Source organism: Aethina tumida, chromosome 2 (assembly GCF_024364675.1).
Source record: "Aethina tumida isolate Nest 87 chromosome 2, icAetTumi1.1, whole genome shotgun sequence".
NCBI lineage: Eukaryota > Metazoa > Arthropoda > Insecta > Coleoptera > Nitidulidae > Aethina > Aethina tumida.
Genome location: NC_065436.1, coordinates 21,766,558 through 21,781,200, shown reverse-complemented (window position 1 = coordinate 21,781,200; position 14,643 = coordinate 21,766,558). Strand labels below are relative to the sequence as shown.

The 14,643-nt window shown below is 32.0% G+C and overlaps 2 protein-coding genes across 4 annotated transcripts; both read right to left on the bottom strand.

Moving 5' to 3' along the window:
- Nucleotides 1-16: 16 nt before the first annotated feature.
- On the bottom strand, nt 17-4,835 carry LOC109601131 (importin-4-like). Of its 2 annotated transcripts, none has more exons than XM_020017351.2 (14): nt 4,700-4,835; nt 4,430-4,602; nt 4,203-4,377; nt 3,963-4,148; nt 3,371-3,628; nt 2,898-3,311; nt 2,470-2,838; nt 2,162-2,410; nt 1,902-2,104; nt 1,490-1,835; nt 1,222-1,410; nt 961-1,169; nt 574-884; nt 17-513 (listed from the first exon to the last, which is right to left on the bottom strand). In XM_020017351.2, the coding sequence occupies exons 1-14, from the start codon at nt 4,751-4,753 to the stop codon at nt 386-388; spliced, it is 3,264 nt and encodes a 1,087-aa protein (XP_019872910.1). In that variant the 5' UTR covers nt 4,754-4,835; the 3' UTR covers nt 17-385. The 2 variants fall into 2 exon arrangements, with proteins under 2 accessions (XP_019872910.1, XP_049818951.1); XM_049962994.1 differs by having other exon boundaries at nt 961-1,166.
- A 6,016-nt stretch (nt 4,836-10,851) lies between these two features.
- Nucleotides 10,852-13,626, bottom strand: LOC109601127 (forkhead box protein F1-like). Of its 2 annotated transcripts, none has more exons than XM_049962893.1 (2): nt 12,415-13,626; nt 10,852-11,299 (listed from the first exon to the last, which is right to left on the bottom strand). In XM_049962893.1, exons 1-2 carry the CDS (start codon nt 13,343-13,345, stop codon nt 11,133-11,135), a joined length of 1,098 nt encoding a protein of 365 aa, XP_049818850.1. In that variant the 5' UTR covers nt 13,346-13,626; the 3' UTR covers nt 10,852-11,132. The 2 variants fall into 2 exon arrangements, 1 of the variants encoding a protein (XP_049818850.1); XR_007547224.1 differs by lacking the exon at nt 12,415-13,626 and adding an exon at nt 11,461-11,818 and having other exon boundaries at nt 11,159-11,299.
- Nucleotides 13,627-14,643: the final 1,017 nt, after the last annotated feature.

Genomic DNA, 14,643 nt, shown 5'->3' with positions numbered 1-14,643 from the left:
GTTGGTAAAAATAAAATTAAGGACCAATATTTTTATTGAAACAAATATATAAAAATATAAGGACCAATGTGTGATTATCTAAGTCATAAACATTTATATAAAAATAACAATGCATTATTAGCCTGTCACTATTCTTAAAAATAAACAAAACTTATAAAAGTTAATCAAGAAACAATTCTTAACAAGTAAAATGAGTAAAATAGAATAGAAGCAACAACACTCATCTGTCTCCAGTATACAACAGCTTAGTATAAACATGAATAATTTAAAAACAGAGTTCACGGCTAGCATATACTATAATATAAAATCTCAATACCGTTGTCAAAAGACTTCAAAACATCTGTTTGTATAAAAATGCGTAACCTTTTCAATTTAATTTTGGTCTTCATGAAGCAAACAATTTTTGAACGGATTCAGTTACTTCCGGACCCAACGACGAAACTGAACTTGCAAATACGTCGCCAAAGTCACGGTTTATTGTCTTCAGAAATTCTATTAAAATTGCTTTAACACCTGAAAAAATTGAAACATTTAAATAATGTGTTAATTAAATAATAATAAAAATATTCTTACTATCTTTCTCTGTTTGATTCTTGTGGTAGATGTGAGCAGCCACTTTACATACACCAGCCAAATGTTGTTGGAAAATCGGATTGCCACTTTGATAGAGATTTACAAAGCAATTGATTACTGCCTCATTCTCGTCAAAGTCACTGCGCAGCGGAAGGTGGTTCAATAACACCGGGAATACTTGTTCAAGCGGAACTCCTGCCGAATTTGCGATAATCATTTTGGCGATGGCGCCGCAAATATTATCCAGGGTGTTTTCGTGCGACTCCTTGGAAACAGCCACCGACAGCATTTGTAGAATTGTATTATAATGACTGAATGGTAGTTAAGAAAGTATAATATATAGTATGTAATATTGATTAGTATAAAAAATGTCATAATAAAGGATACGGATAAATTATTTCCTTTCCATGAAGTACCATCTCTCCAAGGCCAAAGATCGCATTATTGCGAACCTCATCCGCACTATCTTTAGCACCAGTGAACCAAAGATTCATCAATTCCCCAACAAACTTTTCAACATAGACACCCAAACAACTCATGCACTCAGCTAAGGTGCCAAAAGCAAAGGACCTCTGACTTATACTGTCTTGTTTCTTCTGGAACGATAGACATCAAATAAAGGCATTCAACATAATATTCATGAGTTACCGTTCGATTAGACATAAGCTTCAATACATTGGGGAAGTACATAACAAAATCATCAGGTGTTAGAGCTGCACCGAATTTCGGAATCACATCACCAGCGGATTCTAATAACAGTTCATCTTGTTCTGCTTCTGCGTCATCGTCATTGCTGTCACCAGCGCCACCACCCAGATCAGTGTCTTGACACATGGTCTATAAAGAATATGAAACTCGTTTAATTTTTATACCAAATAATGTGTATAATTAGTAAATATTTAAATTAAATACCGACCTTTAAAGTAAGAACATCTATGACACAGTTCATGATCGCCTCGCGGTGACCTTCAGATGCGAACACTTCGCCTTTAACTTCTGCCAAAAGAGCAGAGTAAGCGTCAAGACACACCATCACGACGCCGCGTTCTTCGTCGACACGAATGAGTTCGGCACACTTGGGAACGAACATTTGCAACGATTTATGCAAGAAGTGTTTGGTCTCGGCGGTGCCGAGTTTGTGTACAGAAATGCAGAATTGCAGCAAAGCTTCGACCGAAGCTTTACGAATATCATCTTGTGGGTAGTTAATCAACTTGAAGATTTCCTCGAAACTCTTTTCGATATACGGTAAGAAAGCAGCCCTGAAAAGTATCGATAATGAGGAATAAGATTGAAGATCAAATGTTAAAAATGTTATAATAACTTACCCTGTATTGACACAAATTTCTTTTAGAGCGAGACAAGCTTGTTCTTTTTCCTCATTATAGGAATTCTCGACGGAATACCGACACTGGGTTGAATCTGCACTACTTGTAGACGCATTCTCAATATCCTCTTCCACATCTGGATCTTCGTCAGACAGTTCTGCGTAAACGTCAATATCGTCCTTGTCTTCTTCATCATAATGTGTCTAAAAAATGTTACATATTAAACATGTATTTCTCAAAAATAGTGGTTAACTATTTACCACAATGCCTTCACTGCTCATGATACTTTCAATCATCTGCTCAACAGCTTTGGGTAAGGCAGGGGCAATCTCTTCCTTGAGCACAATAGAGAGTGCAGCAACTAATGCGTATATACTTTTCCTCACATCTGGATCTTCTGTTTCATCAAGAATTCTAAGTGCCAAAGTCACAGATTCGTTGGCTAAAGGTCTAAAATTATCCGCACCTATAAATTGAGCGACGACAGCAAGCGTTTCTAAGGCATAACACTGAAAATATACGTTATTTATTAATACTAATTATTTATTTTAATTTTGAAGAATTATACCTGCAATTCGTGTAATTCAGAGTTTGGATCCGAATTGATGTAAATATTTAAGATTTCAATCGTCTTTTGAAAATATGGCAACATTCCTTCTTTAACGGCGCTAGCCGCTGAACCTAATGCACTTAAGGCAACTTTCTTGAGTTGTAGTGAGAAACCATTGGGGTTGAGAGCTACAAATAGTTGTTCCATTAAACTAGGGAGATAAGGCAATAGAGCCTCCTCTAGGTTTTCACAGAAGGTTTCCAACGCGTAAAATAATCGGTCAAGACTGGGAGGATCCTTTTTCTCGACTTCCATTTGGGTAAGGATTTGTCTTAAGCACTCGAAGAGTACTGGCAAAAGGTCAGTTGCGTATTTACTGATTTCAGGCTATAATAATACAAATATTGTTGTGAAATTGATTTTTAGAGAAATAAAGTGTTATTCACCTGTAAGTGTTCAGCAAATTGTCCTAGAGCAAATAACGCGGCATTCCTAACAACAGGATTAGGATTGTGAATGGCAGTGCAAACGCATTTCAAGAAAGGCTCCAAATATTTCCTCCTGATACTCTCAGCACATCCCTCAGACAAAATGGCCAGTGCCAAATAGGCAGCTTTTTGGGCGTAAATGTCGCCTCCCTGAATGGCGGGTTCTACCTTAGTAAGAAGGTAAGGCACAACCTTTTCGGCGGGCATGTGGAGTGCGATTAAATCGAGTGTTTGTGTAGCGACTGTGATTGAAGTGAATTGGTCTGGGTCGCCCATAAAGTAATCTTCGCACGCCTCATTGTCTGGCTGTTGGCCCATCAACATCAGCAACACATCGATTATAGGTTCTACAAGTTTGTGTTTCTGCACCACCTATAAATTTTGATTATTTATTAGATTAATTGTGATAAAAATTATTAATCCAATCTTACTTTTCCTTTGGATCTAATCAACCATCCAACGACGCTGATGGCCTTAATTTGAACGGGTATTTCTACGGTCTGATCGCGACCGATATTAAGGCACATTTCGATCGTCAGTCTGATGTGTGGTACAACTACGGCGACGGCGTACTCGATCAGTTCTTCGAGAATCTCGAATAGGTCGGTCGCCTTTTTCTCGTCCTTGTGACTGAACACATTGATGATTTCCAACACGCGTTGCAATAACGAGTGATAGATATTTACCATCTAAATAAATATGATCTAATTAAATTTTTTCCAACATATAAATCGTATTTCTAAATACTTAATACTACACGCTAATTTGTTTAAAGTGGAGATTTACGTTACATTGATCATAAACAATTTTTTCTAAAATGGGTGGCACCCCATCCATTTTATTTATCCATCCCTCATTTATGGCACACCCTGTACATGATAATTACTCCCATATCAATAATCATAATTAACAAGTTAAATATTTTACAACATTAATTAACATGATTCTTGATAAAGGCACTTCAATTGGGATTAAAAAACTCAGGATATGAGTCATGCACAAATTACATATGCTATTACTCACTTGTTGGTGCCCACTAATAATTGGTACAAGATTCTTCATAGTTACTACAGTATAATATGCTAAATTTGAGTCGAGTTGTGTTAAATTATTCAATATGTTTGTAAATAGCATGGCAAAAGATTCAGCATGGACTAAATATGATCCATGAGACATTTCAGTCATAATTGATAGTGTATACATTCCCAGCTATAAAAAAAATTGTTAAAAATAGTTTTAAATATATAATACAATAATTGTTACCTCTTTGTCTAAAGGTGAATCACTGGAACACAGAGTGTGTACAAATTGCAACAATTCTGGCCATGAATTATCTGGAAACTCATGTTTCCCCAATATGCCAATAAACTGAGCTATTGAATTCTTCACTAGTTTCTCTTGTTCATTGACGAGAGCTTGAATCATTCCTTGTTTTATCCTATGTAAATGAGGTTGTCATTGAAAGTTAAAATAAAAAATTATGAACAAACCTTTGTCTTATATCAACGTGCAATTTACTCCACTGCCTTTTTTTTCCTAATTTCCTACGAAGCAAGACAGCTGCAGATTGTCTGATTTGGGAGTTCTGCGACGTGACAATGACATCGCAAAGGGCAGGAATCGCTTCCGGTTTCTTGAAAGCTTCTCTAAGTTCTTTAGTACCCTGGTGAAACGTAAAAAGTAATTAGATCAAAAATTTTTCGATATGTGTCATACCGCACGTGTGTTGAGGTTAAGACCTTAATAATAATATTACTTACTTCTTGAATTATCTTACTATCAGACACTAGTAATTTTTCCAAAATTGGTTCCATTTTTAAGCTTTCACGTTTGTCTACTTGTGTAACACGAAAATTTACACACCGGTACAATAAACCATGCTATCCAAAAACAAGTAAAATTAATTAAAGGGGCGCTGCAAGTCAAGTTTGCACCGCCATCTGTTTGTATTTTATCAAAGTTCATGTTGTACATAAAAAATTCTTCGTTTTAGTGGACAGAAAAGTGAGAAAGTTGTCGACAGGTTACCTAAGGTATTTTACTCCTTTATTTTATGTATGTTAAATCAAAATATGAATTTAAACAATATCAAAATAGTCTAAGTACTCCCTTTATTTCTAACCTGTCAAGTACTTATGGAGGCTAATGTTATAAATATTGCATATACATATTTATAAGGCAAACAAAATACAATATAAAATTTCTTATTTTAATAACAATCTTTATTTTTTTTTGCAAAAACTTTTGATATTTAGTCGTAAAAAATAATCAATGTCGATTTTCCCCATAGGCCCAATTAACGTATATCCAAAATCTAGTAATGAAAGAGAATTTAAAATTAAATTTAAATTTAGAGTAAAATTAGAATGTTAGAAGCCCACAATTTTTATTGCCACTATAATAAGTGATATTAAATTTAAACAATCTAAAGTCTACAGTTTTTATATTAATTTGTTAGTCTAAAATGACATATTTGAATTTCTTTTAAACAAAAGTTGTCAGTGATATCAATCCATTACAAATTGTAATAACGAGTAACTGCTAAAAATGCTATTTCATAGGAACAAGGAAACGCATTAGTATTTTCGTGCTATTATTATTTATTATAGGATATTTTATATTATTCATACGATAGTATTCGGAAAAAATACCAAATTTCAAACGGTGAATGTTTATGATTATTGTTAGATTGACTAAATTGTTCAAAAATTGATTCTTTTAAGTTTAATAATATAAAGTTTTAAAATATAAATAATCTTTAGTCTCATATGTATGAAAATATGTCATATAATTAATTTAGTTAAACGGTCTAATATTGCTAACGAATTATTTTTATGAAATTGTTGAAAAAATATATTTTCTATATATATTTTTAATATTCTTTTTACAAATTATTCCACCTATTTGAAAGCGGGACCCTATAAAATTTGTATTTTTCTCCTGATTCTTTTTTTCAATTGTAAGTCATGAAAATATGTATTTCTAGACAAAATACCAAAACTTACTGAGTAATTTTTTAGGCTGAAATCAGTATATACCAAAAAAAAAAATTTATTATTCACAATTTTATGTAAAAATTAAAAATTTCAATATCTTATGAATTTATGATTTTTTTGTTTTAATCATGTAGTCTAGAGAATAAACTGTTAAATATAGCACAAATTATCTTATTTTTCAACAATATTAAAATATTATACTAATAACACTGTATTATACTAATACTCGTAATACTCAAATTTTATTTGCTTCCATCAATTCAACCCATCGTTCAGTTTAATACGTTTATCATATCATTTCCGTAAAGTACATTGTAGAATTAATGAATCCAGTTAACAAATTGCCACAAGACAATCGGGAAAGCTGACCTGAACTTACCACGAACAGTAAATTAGTGGAAGCAAATAAATTTTGAATAATGCTGGTATTAATATGAGAATAGTGTTATTGTTGAAAAATAAGGGAAGTTGAAATTAGGTGAATACCCGCTTCACTGGATGAAGTTAGATTTTGTATAAAATTTTTTTTTCCTTAAAACCCAACTAAGATACATGCATCTCTGAGGTAAGTACGTTATTCAAAATCGGTTTTTCTTGAATAACTGTGTTTTTTAAAATATAGAAAGAATACTATGAAATGTGTCGAAATAATGTTGTTTATGCAAACTGGAAATATTACTTTCGTCATGGACAGAGTTCCTATAATACAATAAAGTTAAATTGTGCAATCATTTAAATTTTTCGACGAATAACAAATCCTCGCGGTTTTTTTATTTAATGATATTTTTCGAGATTTTAGAGGAAGTGGAAGTTTGCAAAAAATAAACAATTTTTAAATATAAATTCGTAAAATAATTCAATGTGAAATAATTAAATATGTTAGAGGTTTAATTGATATATTATTATAAAGTCATAATATTTTTTTTTAGTTTTAATTGACCCGATAATTATTTATAATATTTTAAGTAAAATATTACAAAACGATTTAAATTAATACTAATAAACCTACGCTTATATGAATTTATAATTTTATTCATAATTATTTGTTGCACTTAATATTAATGTTAATTCATATAAAAGTATTGGCTTAATTTGCTTTATACATGAAAAACTTATTTCTTTAACGAAAAATAATACGCATTCATTCAAAAATTTATATTTAAAGACATTTTAAATTTATTTTTATTTATTATTTTCTGGTTATGTTTATATGTTAATTTCTGCATTCATCGAACTTTTTCTGGATGGTTCCTTTCGGTTTTGTTGTCTAATGGTCTATTTTGATAAAAATATTAAATTATTATTTATATTAATATTCATTTATATTAAAATATTCGCTTAATTTTCTTAACCTGAAAAACATAGTCCTTCATCACAAATTTATACACAAGCATAAGAAAATATGTCTTTAGAGTCAGATTAAATTTGTGTTTAATTATTCTCTAGCTATGCGTGTAAAAATAGCAATTGAATCAAAAATTTCATTCGTAATTGATTTGACATGTACGTAAATACCTACATAAATAGCAGCATTAAAAAAAAGTCACAAATCTCTCCACGGGCTCGTAAGTTCTTAGTTAGAGCAATCGGCTGTTGAAGTGGTTAAGTGAATTTGAACAGTCCTCGAAATGATCGTGTCCACGTCTGCCCTTAAATTTAGCTAAAAAGCCACATGTGGCCTTAAAAATTTGCCACACGACCATTCAATAAGTGTTCATCATTTAAAATCTTCATTTAATTCGCTATGCACACTCTGTCATAAAATATTACTATTTTAATTTTTGAATATATGTTATGTTTAGTATTAACTATATCCATATTTTTCCATTTCGATAAATTATAATCTACACCAACTAAATGAAAGAAGGTAAAAAACTATATTAATTATAGATGTTATTCATAATAATTATCTGAGAAAGACAAGAATTTCAATCTTTGGCCGATTTCAGATTTTGCGAATAATAGAGTCTAATTAGATATGTGTTAGGGTCTCAAATTCTTGAAAGTATATTTATTTTATTTTATTATATAGCAGAATATAAATGTTGATTTAATATTAATGTGAAGGAGATTTATTTTTGTATAACCTGAAAATATGTTTTTTAAAATACTCGTAAACCATGGTATTTAAAATGCTTATGAACATTCTAAAATAAATATTATGAACAAGAATATTTGTATTTTATTTTTTGTTAATTATTTAACCAACGAAAAATATTTAATAAAATTGTGATTTTAATTTTTTTGTACAGTATACTCGTGAGTTGAAGGATTAATCGTTGGATGTAAAAATCGGGAGAGAACATTAAAATATAAATTCATTTTAAACAGGAGATATTCTCAGAACTTCAAGTTCATTTTGTTTTGTTCCCAATTTATATTTATTAATTTACACCCATCTTATTTAATATGAATGAAAGAAATATTGAATAAACGCATTTTGCTTAAATTATGTATTTTTTTTTTTTTTTTTTGAGCACCATTGTCAAACTCTCGTAAATACGTCCATTTTTTCATAAGATCAATTGAAAACCAATAACAAAGAGTGTTGTTTGTAATTTAGTAAATTTATTACTTATGATGCAATATATTCGGGGAATTAATCGGATCGAGGCTTTCAACGGACGCTAAAGTGCCGTCGTCGACACCTCGTAACTTGCACTCAAATGAAAGAATTAAATTTTCTCAATCCCTCGATCCACACTGCCTCTTTTGAATTATCTTTCAGGACCGTATTTTAGAACTATTTTAGAAAATGGCTTAAATATTATACAAAGATGTTTTTTTAGTTCAGCTTTTAAAGATAATACACAATATACAATGCAATTTTATTGTATTCATAAAAGAGATATTTTTATATTATGTTTTAATAGAGGAAAGGATATTAAAGTCAAAAGTAATTTTCTTCGCCATAATCCATAATCCTAATTATATAGAATTTAGAAATTTATTTGGAACTTGAAGAATAAAACGGAGAGCGCAACAATAATCTTTTTTATATCAATTTATGTTTTCCCGGAAATAAGGTGAATAATTGAAACCGCAATATATTTTATTCCCGTCCTGAAATCAGGCCACAATTATCCTATTTATAGACGTTATTTTCATACATATTTCGGATTTAGACGTCCGCATTTATCTTTAATAAGTAACCACATTATCGAAGTCATTTTTCAGAAATACCAAACATATTTTCGGGATCATATAAATAGATTTATCTAAGTTGATTGCCTTTTACATAAAAGTGTAAACTTGTAAACTCTAAATATGTAAATATTTGATTTGAGATTTTCTTACTATTTACTACTACTACTCCTGTTAGTAACTTTAATAGTTAACTTTATTTGATTAATAAAACCATACATAATATCAAACATTTTTATATTTCATTATTAATTATTTAATTGATAAATCTATACATAATGTCAAACAGTTTTATTTTTATAATTAATGGCACACTCTTGTCATGTCTGCCTTGACATTCTCATCTGCCTTAAAATACAAATGAGTTATGGAATTGGTGAGACAAGTGTCGTTGTATGGGTGTTTTGTTTTGTAACCTGGGAACGATTTTTTGCTGCTACTGCCATAATAATAACTTACTCCCTCAAGTATTCCCGTCTCATCCCTGTCCAGATTAGATAAGCGACACATTCTACTACGTAGGCCCAGAACTGTTTCACCTAATTTACGGCTGCTAAACGTACGTGTGTGGTTTTTTCGTCTGGAGTGTGGCACTTGTGACTTCGTGATAAAATTCCTTTTATGCATTATCAGATTTTTTAGTTGGCAAAAATACACAGTGGTGCCAGAGAAATAGTACAAATTTTAAAATTGAACATTTTGTAAAATATTTCACAAAAGAAATCCTTGATATGAAAAATTGAATTAATTGAGTCAGTGTGTCTAGGAAAGAAATCATTGGTATCAAAAAATTCAAACAAAATTAACTAAAGTTTGCACAAAAATATATTAATTTTAAATTTGGTAAAAAGTACTTTGGATTGATGAATCCATGATTAATAGAATAGAATCAGATAATAAGCAATAGGTTCGTAGTCTTCGATATAAAAGTCTAGATGAATTGCAAAAATTTTTTATCGAGGTGAAAGAAACTTTATGGTTTGGAGTTTCTTTTCTTGATATAGTAACATTACAGAAAAAAATGAATAAGAACAGTTTCATTTATGAAATATGCGTTCAAATTTGTTCAAAATTAACTAAAAGTTCATGTTGAATTCTCTGTTGAAACACCAAAAATCACCTCTGATCACCACTACACCTTGTCATCGAATATAAATATATTTTTTCAATTAAAATATTACTTTTCAATGTAGTAGAATATATTTTCACTTACATTTAAACATTAAATGCATTTTGTAAGGCATACGTGCAGTTTAACCGAGTTTGTGACGTAAACTCATGAACGATAATAATTTCCTTATTGCGAATTAAAACATTACAGTACACCACATATGTTATCGCATTTATTAATATAGAATTTCCTTGTGTAAATCTTAAAAAATCAAATTTTATACTGAGAAAAGAATAAATATACCGCTAACCACTTAATGGACACAATCTTTAGTGTTGCGGCATCTAATGTTTATAATTTAATTCTAAATATTTAATAATGTGGTTTGGGGATTGTGTGTGATACAATCACACAATCATTTAAAAAGTTGTTCGCACTTATTTTAAATGGATATTTAATAAATTTATAATTAGAAATTTATTGTTTTAGAATTTATAAACTGCTTTATATTCAGAAAAATAATTTGTTAATGTTTTATTTTTAAATTTCGTCCTCATCATAGCATGCTTAACTATTTATGCCTCTAATTTTAAAAGGGTGATTGGAGAAAAATAAAATAAATTAAAATTTTATATACCATAAGTTTATTTAAGATAATATTTACAAATATTTGGTTTCAGCCGTATGATTTAGTTACAATTATATACATCTTATTGTCTAATTCATGACAATCAAAATTCTTTAAACCTATTACATATAACCTATTAATAACAATAAAATAAATAAAATTTATATACACATATCAACTAACCTACATAAGTTTCCACATAAAGAAAACAAATCAGGTTTACAAAAATACTAGAGTAGGTACAAATGTTTTCACTAAAGCATTTTTATACAAAACTGCGTTTATTCATAAATTTTAACAAATCCACACGAATTTTACATGGTGTATTTGATATTGGGCTCGAAATACGAATGAGGTGTGTTGGCGGAAGGTGGAGACGGCAAAGAAGACGGTATCGAAGGCGGAGGCGGACTCAGATATGGCTTCCTATCGCATTGGATCGGTTGCATAGTGTTATTTGTTACTGCAGCTGCCCTCGTCACTGGAAAATGAAAAAAATAAATTAATTACCTTCAGATCAGGATGTTATTTTTGGATTGAAAATATATTTATGTGCAGAGAAAATTTAGTGAATAACCAAGGATTTCAAGAATTCTTTTAATAAAAGCTTCGGAAAAAGCGAAAAATCATAAAACCACCCACGTGCGGACGGGTCAATTAAGCATCGGAACGTTTTAAGAAAACAGAGGTTGACGTCGCGCCGATTAGAAGATGTGTGTTTCACTAAATGTAAAATGTGACGTCGCCGGCGCTAAACTGGAACTGAAATATGTTGTGACAGAAACCGGAGATGGCACTTTTACTAGGCGGATGACATGCCGTTTGACATTGTTGGCAGACAACAAATATTGGGATGCCGTCATCGGTTGGGTGGTCCCCTCTGCCAAAACATGCCTAATTGTATCGTTTATTGCATCTGGACCCTTTTGTCTCGACCTGTGACCGTATGTTTTAAATGCACGGAGAACAATTCTACTAAGTAAATAAATAGGAAATGGTGGATAAATATGTTGTAACTTTGCAACTTGTAAGCAATAATTCCAACCAATTTTCTGAATGAATAATAATTTTAACTATTAAATTGATAATTATTCTTAAATAAAAGTTTGCCATCTACGGTTCCAAAACATTTTCATTCTGAATTTTCAAAATATTTTAAAGATTAAATTATTTACAATTACTAGAGGGAAATTTTTACAATGTAAAACTATATAAGACCAAAATACAAAAATTTATATTTTAAAATTAAATTTACTTAGATTTGAAATAAACATATTTACAAATTGAGGCAAATTTTAAATACATTTAATATAGAAATGAGTGGAAAATAATGTTTTCAGTAGATTGAATGGTTAAATTAAATATGCCCTCCGATGGTGTTTTCTATAGAAAGTTATAAATAAAGTTAGTTTTTTATTACTTTTATAAATTACCTTAATTAATTCGTCACTTTTTTAGAAGGAAGGAAAGAGTAACTAGAAATAATCACCGACGGGAAATCACTCTGTAGAGTAACTAATTAATTTAGGCAAGGTACAAAAGTGTTAGTTAATGTTTTCCCCTTAATATACGTATCAATAATATGAATATACTCACAATCTGTCGTAGACGTAGCAATGGATCCGTATTGATAGTAGTTGTCCACCTGAGGAGGTGGCGTATCTTGGTTGTCGGGCATGGGACTCAGAGACGTCTTCAGATACGAATTCCCAATCGACGTGTCCGTGCCATACGAAAACGGAAGTCCCGTCGTGGCAGCCCCCCAATCCCTCTCACAAGTTTGTGGATACACCGCCGAATAATCGTAATTCGAATAATGCGTGGAGGCAACCGAAGTCACTTGCGACGACGAACTGTTGTACCCATAATCGGGCGTCTGAACAAGAGTCTGATGATCGTAGGCCCCAGCTTGGTTCACCATGTTACCGGGGAAAAATCCCCCCGGATATTGGGGCTTCATCGCCTGGCACTTCCGTCGGAAACCCCTCGGTCTTCGGCGGAACGAGCCCTCCTCGAACATGAACTCGCTGGCCGGATCGATGGTCCAGTAGTGACCCTTGCCGGGACGACCCAGTCCTTTGGGGAGTTTGATGAAACACTCGTTCAGAGACAAGTTGTGCCGCACTGAGTTCTTCCAGCCTTGGTAGGCGCCGCGGAAGAACGGGAAACGTTGCTGGAGGAACGCGTAGATTTCACTGAGGGTCAGTCTTTTGGCTGGGGAGTGTTGGATGGCCATCACGATGAGGGCGATGTAGGAGTAGGGTGGCTTTTCTTGTCTTCGAATGCCGGACTTCTTGTCGGAACTGGACGGCTTGTTGTCCTGGTCCTGGCCGGTGCTGCTTTCCGGAGATACATTGGGAAGTTGTGCCTGCTGTTGAGAGAGTTGAGTTTGGGTATCATTTGGCAGGATGACACTAGTATGGTTCTGGTGCAGGTGGATGTGGTGAAGATGCTGCTGGATGCTGATGTTTTGCGGGAGCACTGAGCCTGTGCTTGCACTAACTTCGGCTAACTGATCCTTCATCATATTTTAAACATTTACTCGTTATAAAGCAAACAATTTAATCTGCTGCTCTTTATATTACAAACATTTGATACCCGTAACTAACTTGTATACACAAATATTGTATATACAGTTTATATACAAACACACGACGAATTGTACACAATTTACTTGTTCTATATACAAATGCGTGCCGTTGTAAATCTCAGTGATATTAAGGCGGTCAGTGGTGCTCGGTGCGCGTCGATCGAACAATTGAAGGGATTACCAGGAAACACAAATTTGAGCAAATTTTCAGATGGTGAATCGCGACCGATGTAACTAGCAGTGATGCCCGTGAATCTCTAAAGTGAAACCAGGACTTGAACTTATGGAAATGCGGGGCGGGACTTGAGTGTGTGTATGTGTATGTGTGCGTGTGGGAAGTACCACGGAGTACGTCTCCGCGCCCCTCCACTCCAAGATCTGTTGCAGATGACGCTGATCCATAAGGCTGTTCTCGGGATTCATATCTTTTTTCTTGTTTGCACATCATCGTTCCATGTTCCTTTATAGATTAGTTTTGCTATTTTTAATCTATTATTCATTATAATTACAAAAACCGCAAGTTATCTCTGTTATAATTGCGATGCGCAAATATTATTTAGTAAGTACTTCGCTATTAAAATCTGTCAAAGCTTCTGTCAGGGACTTCAGCGAGTCTTAAAATAATTCTTGATAAAATTATGAAATTAAAGTTATAAGAAATATAAATGATAACGTATGTCTCTATATTACTGCTGATATCTCAAACATATTAAATTTATCTTATTTGGGTATTACAGTATTTCATAATAGAATTTCTACGAAATACGATGGAAAAAGGAATTTGAACATTTTTGTAAATTAATATTAATTTATGTTTATTAACTAAAGTAATATAAAAAAACTAAATTTGTTTAAGAAATGAATAAAAAATGAATTAATAGGTTAACTTAGGTTATATATGGTAATTTTTGATCTAAAACTTAACACTTTATTTATTTATTTGTTTATTTCTGACGGCAGGAAGTTAAAATTCAAAATTGGTAACTTTTAATTTCAACCCATTCAATAAGAAAATTTGAAAGAAAAATGAATTTCATGGAGAACTAAGCTACTCTACATCCGTATCTACAATAAAAATTAGGGGTTCCTATTTGAGATTTCACGTCCTGTCCTATTTGAAAGCAGGAGGGAGGAAAAATAATTTTAGTACTATTTCCTCCACTGAATAACCAAATAATTGAGTGCTTATTACTGGAAATTATTTAAAGTTTCTTATTAAAAAAATAACCCTGTGT

Bases quoted from the DNA above. Each gene is read 5' to 3' on its own strand.
- LOC109601131 (XM_020017351.2), bottom strand. From the start codon at position 4,753: ATGGAACCAATTTTGGAAAAATTACTAGTGTCTGATAGTAAGATAATT. The intron at 2,105-2,161 runs GTAAATAGTTAA...AACATTTTTTAG, and splicing joins TGAGCAGTGAAGGCATTGTG to ACACATTATGATGAAGAAGA. The intron at 1,170-1,221 runs GTAACTCATGAA...CTATCGTTCCAG, and splicing joins AGCTTATGTCTAATCGAACG to AAGAAACAAGACAGTATAAG.
- LOC109601127 (XM_049962893.1), bottom strand. From the start codon at position 13,345: ATGATGAAGGATCAGTTAGCCGAAGTTAGTGCAAGCACAGGCTCAGTG. The intron at 11,300-12,414 runs GTGAGTATATTC...TTCATTTTCCAG, and splicing joins TGCTACGTCTACGACAGATT to TGACGAGGGCAGCTGCAGTA.